The following is a 12,087-nucleotide window of genomic DNA, read 5'->3' as shown; positions in this document are numbered from 1 at the left end:
GACTCTAAGCATAATTAGTTCCTTTGCCCCATTTTGAGGATGGCTTGAAGTAACGATTACCTATAGATTATTGAATCTATAGGTAATCATTCATGGCAAGTTTAAATTTATAAAATGTTGGTTTTTGCAAAGTAAGTTTAGTTCTAGACCACATACCATGATGAAAAATGAAGTTCATTGAGGCCGTTTGGTTGATAGTCTTCAGTTAGCCATCCCAAATTAGTACCAACATAGAGGATTTTTAAACATGGGGCAGTACTCTTATTTACCTGTGGTTAACTTGTGGATTATTCTTAAAAATGTACAGTGATATACTCAGAAATAACTTGTAAGTTTTAATAAAATGCAGATTTTCTCTTTTTGAAAGTCAGTACATGGGTTGGAGTGGTCTGATTCAGTTGCATTGTTTTGGGACAGTGCAACTGTCAGATTCTATGTTTATAAGCATCTCTGCATTGAGTTGTACTTGATCATTGCCATGTCCTATTTATGAAAATGTGTATGCTCACATTTAAAAATTGCTTGATAGAGAAATTAATCATTGCAAACATATTTATAGAATTAGCTCTGGTGGCCTAGGAGTAAAATTCTAGTTTTTAAATTGAAGCAACTCCAACTGTTCTGATGCACAACTTTATGAATACTTCATGTCAACCTGATTTGTGTCAAAAGTCTGTCATCAATATAGTGAGTTCATTTGACTTCTTCAGATTAAATATCGACCAGTATTAAAATTTCATTAGATAAATATTTGTGTAGGATAGTGGAGATTATGTTGATAAACGCTGATAACATTTCACGTAGAATTAAGTCACCAGGATATTTTTATGCTAGGCTACACCTTCCATGTGGCTATTAGTATGCTTATCACTGGCCTTGTCAATCACCAGTTCATGAGAGCATCAGTAATACCTTAAAATATCAACACAAGTAAATCAGAATAGATCTTTTTTCTTTCATACCAAACTTAGTATATTGCATTTGTCTAAAATATCTAAGATGGTTTCAGTTCTCAGCAGTTAGAAATGGTAAACGGGGGAGGAAATAAACTTACTGTGGATTTCTACAAATTCTTTTTGACCAGTCTCTCAGTCCCTACAAGGGACAATTGTTGTGCAATATAATTTTTGAACATTTTAGGGCTTTGCAAGACAAAAACTTTGTTGTTGCGATCTGATAATTCATCTTTGTTGGGTTTGTTTTGAAATTATTTGAAGTTCTAGAAATAGACAATCTTATGATAACTTTAACAGTCAAACTATTAATTGCAACAAATAAAATTAAGATAATCTCTACACATTTTATGTGCTTGGGTACAAAATTAAATTCGTTATCAATTGATAGGATCTATTTTTCAGACTGTCCCCTTGGTAAGTATGGCGATGCCTGTGCTTACAGTTGTGGATTCTGTAAGGAAGGAGCTACATGTGATGCTGGAGATGGCAGATGTCCAAACAGTTTATGTGCTCCTGGATATTATCACAGCATTTTATGCACAACAGGTAAGAACTGGGCTGTATTCAGACATTTGTTTGTATGGATTTCCATGTGCCATTTAAGCATTTATTATTATACCTTCACTTACAGAAGCTGATCGGATGAGAATTCACTTCTATAGCCTGGCTGGCCAGTCATCCATTCGCCTGACTGAGCTGCATCCTTTGTGTATTGGCATCAAAACCACAGCATCAGCACTTGTTGGGAGGTAGATGTGTTGAGCACAAAAGCTGGGTAGCTGTCAACTACTTCCCAAGATTTTTTCAAAATTGCTTACAGACTATTTTTACCTTTTGCCACCAAGTTGCACCATAGCGGCATCTTAGAATGATTGTGTCATGCACTAGAACTAATTCATTACATGCTATAATGGTCAACTATGTTTCATCTGTTTAGGTCAAGTGGTCAAGGTTTGACTTAGTTGTAGCCCCTTATTGACATTGAAGAATCTCCTGTTTCTATTCAATAGCTTTTAATGGATTGAAACTAAATTTAGTTTGGGGCTTTTTGCTTAGATTACATCGATAGAGGTACATTTTTACTGAATTGTGTCAAAATTTGTCTGTTGTAGCTCTGTTTGAGTCAGAAGAATGTTTGGTTGCTTTTAAATGACTTGATGGCTCAAATCAAACTTTGTGAATGACTTCACATTGAAAAAAGAAATGCAGGTCATTTTTAATTTTAATCTGTTTTTCTTAGGGCTGTTTGATTTAAATATACATGGTACCCAGGGAAGGCACCTTTTTAAAACTATATGCTAGGGTACTCAGATTACCCAGAGTTCTTATGAAAACAATACAAAATTCTAAATGCATATATGAGTGACTATTCTATATTAAAAGTGTCTTCCTTGGGTCCCTTGTATATTTTACTGGAACAGCCCTTAACATTTGTTTCAAAAACCTACTATTACAAATGTTAACATTGTAGCCTTCTACTTTTACAAAACTAAACATTTTTTTTTTTTATATTGTTGCAATGACTTAGAATTGTATCTTTAGTCTCTGTGCTGCTAATTCAGAAAATAATGAGAAGGATGGTTTGACATTGACACAAGTCACAGCCCATATTTTAATTGGAAGCACTTACCCTTGCATAGTGAATTCCATCAATTTTGTATTCAGACATCATGAATTTAAATTAAATTCAGAATGGAGCTTTACTTTGGATAGACCTAGACTTAGGCTAAGCTTGATTTTCACTTTTTCTTTTTATGCCCCTGTCATGATTATCATAAAATTTACGTTAGACTTGTACTTTTAGCAGTTCTTGTTTATGCAACTGCTTCTGTATCTTTTGACTGAGTGTCTTGAAACTTGTCAGATGTTACTGACAATGGGTCAGCATTAGCATTTTTTTGTTTTATCATTGCACTCTGACAAGTTTTGTCACTAATCCCCATTTTGGTGTTGCAGGAATAGTCCAGCAGTTTATGAGGAATTGTCCTAAAATACAGCAGACATCACTGACACAATGACTATGTGTGCATATGGTTTTGTCATCATGCTGTCAATAATTTTTCCATAGTTATGCCTCTTTTTGGTGTTAAACCTATAAACTATAAATGCTAATTTCTGTTTTTGTGACTTGTCCCACAGCTTTTAATGACTGCTCTTATGCTTAGTGGACCTTATTGACACAACGTCAACATGGGTATAAAATCTTTTTCATTAAACTCTGATCCATTATTAGAGGTAGGTCCCTTTTTTGGTGTTAAAGGTATGTACTGTATATGATTATTGTGTGTAACAAATTTACTGCTTTTGATGAATTGCTCTGAAACTTGGCATACATGAGGCCATTATACACATATAATATCCATTGTAATGTTCTCTTGCATTTTTCTCCAATTTATGCCCATTTTTGATTGTAAAAGTACAAATCCCAGATATCATTTTTGTGTGTACAAATCCCAGATATCATTTTTGTGTTTGCAACTTTTCACAAAACCTTTAAATATTTACCATGAAACTTATCAGGCATACATGTTCTTTTGTCTTTCTTCATGTTATGTCCATTTGTTTTTGTTGATCATTGTCTTGACTCGGTTACACTATGATGAATAATACAGCAGACAGTTGTGCATTACTTTTTTTTTTGAGACCCAAGTCAGCTTAAGCCTAGTCTAAACATATATACTAACACAAGACTCTATAGAAAAATATTTTATAACAAATAGAATTAAGGAATCTATTTAGTAAATATAGTAATGCAAGTTTCAGTCTTGACTCTGTAATTTCTCACAAAATTTGACCTAGGTGGTCGAATACCATTTACAATGTAGCACATCATGCAAAGTCTAGGATTTGTTTGTGAGAGTATTAATTGTTCATTGGGTCGTCTCTCTACTCTGTTTCTCATTGTATCAACAACCCCTATCCTTTTCCCGCTTATCCTCCTTTCCACCTATATTCCTTCCTTTCTTTGCCCTTCAGTCCTTCCTTCTCTGTACTTTCTTTCCTATCTCTATTCTTCCTTCTAACTCTGGACTGCTCCTTTACTGTCAGCCTGAAGCTTCCTTTCAGAGCTCTCAAATCCAATTATTTTATGAGCCAGTCCAAAAGTACAGATAACTCGGAGTTGTTTTCTTTTGAATTATTCCAGCACTCTCCGTTCCTTATAGTTAGAACATGGCAGCCACACTCTCATTTTTATACATGTTGTCTATACAGACTTGTTTATCCCATTCCCCAAATTTCATAAAATCTTCCCACATGTTCTCATGTTTCCCCACTTAATGTTTTAAACTCGGTCCACCCTTCAGTTTTAGCTATCTAATCTAATTCTTCTGACTGGCAGAATTTACAGCGGATATGTTAATTTATTAACACAATGTCAAGTTGTCTATGTATAAAACACTAGCTAAGCTACAAATAAAAGATTATGTCTCTTTGCACTGTGCTTCTGGTGGTCTAAGATTTGCATAGCACCTATGTAGGGACTCCTTCATGCCTAACAGATTAAATATATTAGGTAAATAATCAGGACACGAAATTCTCCCATAAGCAAGGATTCATATCAGTCATTTTGAATGTTCATATATATGTTCTTACATAGACAAGTTCTGTCAGCATTGTTGCTCTTTTTTGCTTGTGCCACTATTTCACACTAAGGGGGGATGCAAGGTTATCCTGTTTTGTGTCCTCATGCAGGTTTTTGTCCTCTCTGAATCATTTCAAGTGTCTGTCAAAATTTAACTGACCTATGTCCTTTTAACTTGAAATTTAACATGTCTTTATTCACACCATTTTGCAGAGGCATTTGTGACCATCTACTATTATTTCTCATCAAAGCTTTATCCAACATTGTGCTGCAGCTCTAATTTTAATACTGAATCAACTTTTGTGACCAGTTTAGGAATTCTGTTATTGCTGTATGTCAGCTGACAATGAAGCCAAATGAGCTGGTGTGCTTGTCAACATTTGTTATTTTGTATTTCTATGCAAAAACTGCTTGATTATTTTAAAACAAATTTTACCAGAAGCATTATAACTTTCATACCATTCAAATTTATACAGATAATGCTGATCTGAATGCAAACATGAATTCATTATAAACAGTATAAATCATTAAACATTGTCTTGAAAGCTGCTTAATAGAATTTACTCTTGTCAGTAGAAAGTATTCCAGTAACAAAGCCTCTTAAGTTAAAACCAATTGAGCTGCCGTTATTAAATATGACTGTCACTAGCGAAAATAGAAAAGCCTAAAAAAAAAGTCGTCTTTTCATAAATCCACTCAAATGGTCTTAATCAAATTTAATAAGAGTCTGTCATCAAATAAGCCCTTTGCAGCAGAAATTATAAAATAAGATCTCATTATAGAAAATCTTTCAAGTGTCTCACAAATACACTTAAAAGGATATAACTATGTTTTGGTGAGCATGTTGCAGCAATGTTTTTTAAGTGCAAATGATGCCTGTCAACCATCAGATATGGTTGCTCTCACTAAAATTAGAAATTATACTTTTAAAATAAGTTTTTGAAAACAGTGGTTAATAGATTTTAATCAAATACCCCCAGCTTCACCATCTTTATTGGGTGCAGATGATGACTGTTGGCCATCAACTATAGCCAATATTACAAAGTTTGGATAATATGCCATATTATTAAAAATTATTAAATTGATTTGAACCAAACTTAACACAGGGCATATTTGTGTCAAGTGATTTCAAATTTGAACAAATTGCATGGTTGTGTCATAAAATATGCCTAATGCAACTGAAAATAGCCAATTTTTATGATCTTGAACACCATTCAACAGATTTTTCTCAAATTGAAGTGAAAGCATCCTGATGTTAATGCTTGTAAAGTTTGTACAAATAATGTCAAGCTACCACCAGTCTGTCTGCCATTACAAAAGACATAGAAGACAACTTTCATTGACTTTAGAAAACATTTGAAAGAATTGAGAGTAGCTTCAAATAATGGGGATTGATGGATAGATATGGCGGTTTTTACTAACAATAGAAAATGTTTTTTTATAACTTCTCAGAAATTGATCAAACACATTTAATAGAAAGTATCTTGACATTAAGGTCCTTTGGATTTTTACAGATGGTGCTTAGCTACAGTCACATATGGATGTTATTATTAACACTTTACTTGTCCAAATGGTTATACATTTGCTTATTAGGCTACTGTTAGCCAGGTGAGCCATGTCAAGCCAGTTTGGATCTCTTTGTTGGTATCCACTTTATGTTTTTTTTTTTCTTTTTCTTTTCTTTAGATGAATTAAAGCATTTTAAAATTTTAAGTTCTAATGAATATTTTCCCTTTAGTCAGAAAATACTAACCCTTAGATAAATTTGTCTCAGGATTAATATGTCTTGATGCTTATCTTTCAGCCTGTGTTCTTGGGTTGTATGGAAATAATTGTTCCAGTACATGTGGGCACTGCAAGGATGGACCTGTGTGCAATAGACAGAATGGAACATGCCCTCGCTCTCAATGTTTGCCCGGCTATATTCCAGGACTCTGTAATACAGGTATATTTATGTGGGTTTTTTTTCAAAGTTGGACATTGAATGATAAACAAAATGATATTCTCACTTGGAAAAGAAAAACAGTTTACTGCCAATTTTAGTTTGACTTAAATATGAATTAACTGAAGACTTAAAGTGTATAGTACCCCAGTTGAAATAATAGAAGGGAACATTTTGTTTTGCTGCTATTTCTTTACCCACTTTTGCATCTATCCTGAATCTGTTTTAGTGATGTTTTTGTGCTATTGCACAAATACCTGGAGAGATGAAATGTTACACACTTTCTTAGGATCATAAGAAGACAACTTGATTAGATTCTCTGGCTATTACAGCAATCTACACAATTTAAATTTTTTGCAACAACCCTGTTAGCATGATGAAGGGCTGTTCCTTTTAAACCTTCATGGTATCTAGGGAAAGCAATTTTTTGAGAATGACAATTACTCAAAGAGTTTATATTAAAATGATACAGAATTATAAATTGCATTTATGGATGACTGCTGCACATCAAAATTGCCTTCACTCTGTCCCAGCCTATTAGATTTTCAGGGCATTACAGCAATTTTTACTTTTTTTTAACCACTTTTGTAACTTAGACTTTATTGAGAAATTTTTTTGTAACTTAGGCTTTATTGAGAAAAAACTCTTAACCATATTTATGCAAAACCTTTTAAGGTAAACAAATGAATTTGTGTAAGCATATATGCACCTATATATGGATGATCTGTTTGAAGAGTTTCAGGCCATTACAACAATTATTTTTGGTCACCTGGCAGTAAGTCCAAGTGAGCTTATGATAGTGCACTAGCTGTTTCAATTTTATCAGTATTCTGGGATGAAGGTCTTACAACTTAAATATTTTTTATATTTGTTAAAATTAATACATTTTTACTGTCATCTTGTTATGAAATATTTAATAAAAGCATATTTCTTTCAGCACTAGCAAATTTATCTTTCTTTAAATTTTTTAAAACTTTGTTACTACTCATTTGTAGATGTAAGCATAGGTGGAAAACGACACTACAATCTGCCAGCCAAACTGGAATTTTGGTTCCACTTCCAAAGGGTTATATGTACCATGAAAAACTTGATATGTACATATTTGTTTCCTTCAAGAACCTGATACCAGTTTTGAGCATGGAACGTCCTGAAAATTTTAAAACTTGTTCAATAGTGCTACATTCATTGAAGGCACTCGGGTCTCTTAATTAATTACTTTCTGTCAGGTCAGTGTATATATTGCTTCAGTGTTTTAAATTAAGGCAGATGTTTTACAGTATGAATATTCAATTTTCAGCATGTCCTTTGGGATTCTATGGTGATGCTTGCTTACTACGCTGTGGACATTGTATGAATGCTGCCTCATGTCACCATGTGAATGGTAATTGTCCAGATGGTCTTTGTGCAACTGGATATCAGGGGATACAGTGTCTTCAAGGTAACATACTTGCTAAAACTGAAATATATATGACCTTGAAATATATGGCTTATTTTTACTTTCTATGGCAAAAAATGATATAATGCTGAACCAGTATTTTTGTCGTCTACTGCATGCCTGCAAGTGGTTGAAGTTATTGAGATCACTTTATCAATAAGGAAATGCCAGTTACAGATAGCTATGGCATGTCTATCAGATTGTGATGTGCACTGTCCATAAACTTTCAATAAATAAACATGGTTTCACTCATAAAGCAGTTTTCCAGTTTCAAAGAGACAGATTCAGTTTAGTGTAATATAATACAGTACAATTGGTCTTAAAATGGACTGAAATGTGAGATAAAAATTAACTTAAAAACCAGAGGACCTGAGTGTCTTCTAACTTTTAAAGAAAGCAGTCACAAAGGAATTGGTTTCGATTAAATCTAACATGAAGCAGTCTGTCATTAAGGTCTGTTAAATTTGTAGAATTAATGCTGATCCAAAATAAAGCCACCATGTCTATAATGCAAAGCTGTTAGTGGTTATATTTAAATTTATGGTAGGGGCCCCTGAGTGGCCGAGTGGTCTAAAGCACTCTCCATTACGGATCACTGCCATATCACCTCTGTCTGCGTGGGTTCGAGTCTCGGATTCAGCCAATGTGGTATGTGAGAAAGCTTGCCAGTAGCTTCTCGAGGGTCGGTGGTTATTTCCGGGGTTTTCCCGGGTTCTTCCTCACCATTAATACTGGCCACCATGTATAGCCTATCGTGTGCTGAAAAATGGCGTTAACCCCTACAACAACAACAACAACAACAATATAAATTTATGGTGAGGATGTTAGTACCAAGCAGTTTTCAATAAGCATGACTATGTCACTGATGTTAGCAGGATTTAAGCTAACAGTAATAGCCATTTAAAGCCATTATATTTAGCTTGGTGAAAAATTTTGCCAGCAGCTTCCCATGGATTGGTGGTTTTTCTCTCAATTCTTCCTCAACCAGTTATACTGACTGCCATGTATGGTCTATCTTAATGCTGAAAAATGGCATTAAATGCCATTACAACAGCAACATTTTGCTTGTTTTTGATTAAGAAAATTTAGGAAGATGCTAGAATTTTCAAAAGTACTTGCCACATTTACTTCAAAAATACTTACTTGCTTGAATATTTGTATTCACTATTAAACTTGAATCTTGGCACTTCATAATCTACTAGCATTTTCTCTAATAATTTCTGTCTTTTTCTGTCAAATAAACTTTTAATATCATAACTAGACTGTGCAATTCAGAAAGTTACTTTCTTAAATAACTGAGCCTCTGATGATTATACAGCCTCAAAAGTTGTTTTACAATAGTAAATAGCAGTTACCTTGAGGTGAAAATTGGCAGATGACAGTAACAACTTTAAATTTTTAGTTGCCTGACATTTTTGTTTTATTGCAATGAATGACCATTTGAAAATTCTGATCAGTAGTACCAACATATACTGTACACACTCATATTGTGTAAAAATCTTGATTATTCCTGTTTTAGACACCAGATGACTTTATGATATGTATCAACTTGTCAGGTTGTGTGCACTGAAAAAGCAGTAAAAACTGTCAGTTTACTGTAATTCTTTTAGAGTTTTGGGATTCACATAAATAGTAGAATGCATCAATTCAATAATTGTACCAAGAAAGGCAATTATATTTGTTATGTAGGCTGCTTATGAAAAAGTGTTACATAAAGAAAATTTCAGCTCACCTCTACAAAAACAGGTAATAATAACACAGTGCAACCCCGTTATAACACAGTAGTTGGGAGCCACAGAACCTGACCACATTATAGACCGAAAAGTATTATAAGCAACCAAGTCATTTAGCTGAAGAAAATTTTGCATGTACCAAAAACAAAATTGCGGGGAGGGGTTTAGATAATAAATGCGGGCAGTAAAATTCATGCTTCATCGGCACAGTTACCATCTTAAATCGATGCAAATTAAATGAGAAATACACCTGTATTGAAAACAAAGAGGACATATACAATAGTTTACTTTATTTAGAGAACCACGAATTGGTACATATACGTGAATATTGTTTATATATACGTGTTTAATGTATACAGCTTTCCCTCGATAACTCGTGCACAACGGGGTCCACAAACACAGACCGCACTATAAGCAGTGGTGCGAGTTACCGAGGGACCTCCAAAAATTGAGAAGAAAAAAAATCGCTTTGACATCGAGAAAACTGTCCGGGTGGGGGCGATGGGCGTTAGGGAACTGGGCTGTTTAATGACTGAATCCTCATTTTACAATCACGTCGATATTAATGTTTAATAATGCACTTTTTCTAATGAAGTTGTTTACGTTTTTCTGTTTAAATAACATTTTTTTCTTCAAAATATCCAACATATGAAAGATCGTTCCAACTGGTTTGATCAGCCATCATGTGTATGCGAAAAATCTGTGTATTATGTCAGACTTATTATTTTTAAAATGAAATACAGTGGACCCAGAGTACCCACATCAAGCTATTTTGCACATTGTACTGTTATGATCTGAGCAACTGTTGATTTCAGTCAATGATTTTGAATAATTACAGGTTTGCTGCCCCATGCCTCATAAACTCTTTTTGATATATAATAAAATGAAATTTAATTTACTTATATCCTTCTCTTAATATTCTAGAGTGCAATGATGGATTTTATGGAAATGGCTGTCTTAAAAGGTGTGGACATTGTTTTAAAAGTGCAGCATGTAACAAAGTGAATGGAACTTGTCCCAATGAACTGTGTGATGCTGGTTTTCAAGACCCACGATGTCAGACAGGTTTGATAGAGTCATCAAGTAATAATGTTATAACTTGTACAGCATTCTGAGATCATCAGCAGGCACACACAAAAAGGTCAATTTTATGGTTTGTTCATGCTCCATAATATTAACTTATCATGTTACATCATTTTATCTTCCAATCTACCAGTCCGTTTTATTTGAAAATGAAAACGACTTTTAGGTTACCTTGCTTAAAAAATATAAATAAAGACTTTATTTTATGAGAGGTATTAAGTTATAGCTATAAAATTATTTTCTCCTCTGAGGCCCTCCAGATCAAGAAACTTGCAAAAGCCCCCCAAAAATATGATAAATATGTTCAGTTTAAAATGCCATATGCATTAACACATTAACCCCTGATGTTTTTGTCGTTTTTGTCTGAAATTTGAGTAGGAAACACATTTTTGAAAGCTATTTCTGAATACATCTGAAAACACCAACTTCCAGGTAATCTTCCAATAACAAACTGCCTAGTTGTGTTAGAAACATGATTTTTCATTGGCTATTTGGCTCGCTTAATGGACGCATTATTTTTGTATGGAGACCACTCTTGATTCCAAAGGCCCATCTTATCCTACTTTTTGCAAAGGTTCATCTGTCTGTTTGCAGTTCATATTGGTTTGCCTTAGATCTGATACCAAAATGTCTAAAATACAGACACAAAATCGGATTCCAACCACAGGCGAATTTGGGGTAGAAAAAATCAGGTCCAAAAAATGAGGTTTTTCCCTCTGTGTTTTGTAGTGCAACTAGAAATTCAAGATTATTTAGTATCATTGTAGAGCTACATCTGTCTACCTTTCTATAATACCGCCCACTTTAGTGTATCTTACATGACCTTGGCTCTACAGAGCTCGGCAGTAGTCTACTACCTCCTGCCACTTAAACTCATCAGCAGGTGGTTAATGTGTTAATAGAATAAATTGGAGTGCATGTATTTCAGAATCTACAATGAAAACTGCTTTTCAATATAATGGTGATACAATTTTGTTATGAATACACATAAATTTGTTTCTGAGTTAATGGGGTTTTTGGAGTTCATTCCATAGAACAGCACCAAAGTAAGCAAATGCTTTTAAATTTTAGTATTTGTTTTTTGAAATGGTGTTCTGCGATGATCACTTGATAATTAATCTCATGTTAGGTCCTTGGAACTCTTCTTCTCCTTCACATGAAACATACCATGCAAATATTGTGCACAAAGTTCACTCTTTACTTTGAACATTAATTTTGACTTTTGTTAGCCTGATCTGTTTTTAAATTTCAGCCATTTCATTACACAGAATAGATTTTTAGATGGTATATCTAATGGTAAAATTAGGATAATTATTGCTGTTTTTTTTTTAATTCATGATCATTTTAGTTGTATA

The 12,087-nt window shown here is 33.8% G+C and overlaps 1 protein-coding gene across 1 annotated transcript in view; it reads left to right on the top strand.

The window, feature by feature from the left end:
- The window catches only part of LOC149803001 (uncharacterized), a 326,500-nt gene that overhangs the window by 24,268 nt on the left and 290,145 nt on the right, over window positions 1-12,087 (top strand). The window contains exons 5-8 of the mRNA XM_089953863.1: window positions 1,359-1,502; window positions 6,344-6,484; window positions 7,779-7,919; window positions 10,574-10,714. Coding sequence (XP_089809989.1) covers window positions 1,359-1,502; window positions 6,344-6,484; window positions 7,779-7,919; window positions 10,574-10,714 — 567 coding nt within the window. The remainder of the gene's footprint in view (window positions 1-1,358; window positions 1,503-6,343; window positions 6,485-7,778; window positions 7,920-10,573; window positions 10,715-12,087) is intronic.

Source organism: Sinohyriopsis cumingii, chromosome 3 (assembly GCF_028554795.1).
Source record: "Sinohyriopsis cumingii isolate HCF-2022 chromosome 3, ASM2855479v2, whole genome shotgun sequence".
In the NCBI taxonomy this organism is placed as follows: domain Eukaryota; kingdom Metazoa; phylum Mollusca; class Bivalvia; order Unionida; family Unionidae; genus Sinohyriopsis; species Sinohyriopsis cumingii.
The sequence above is the reverse complement of the archived record's forward strand: the minus strand, read 5'-3'. Positions and strand labels throughout refer to the sequence as shown.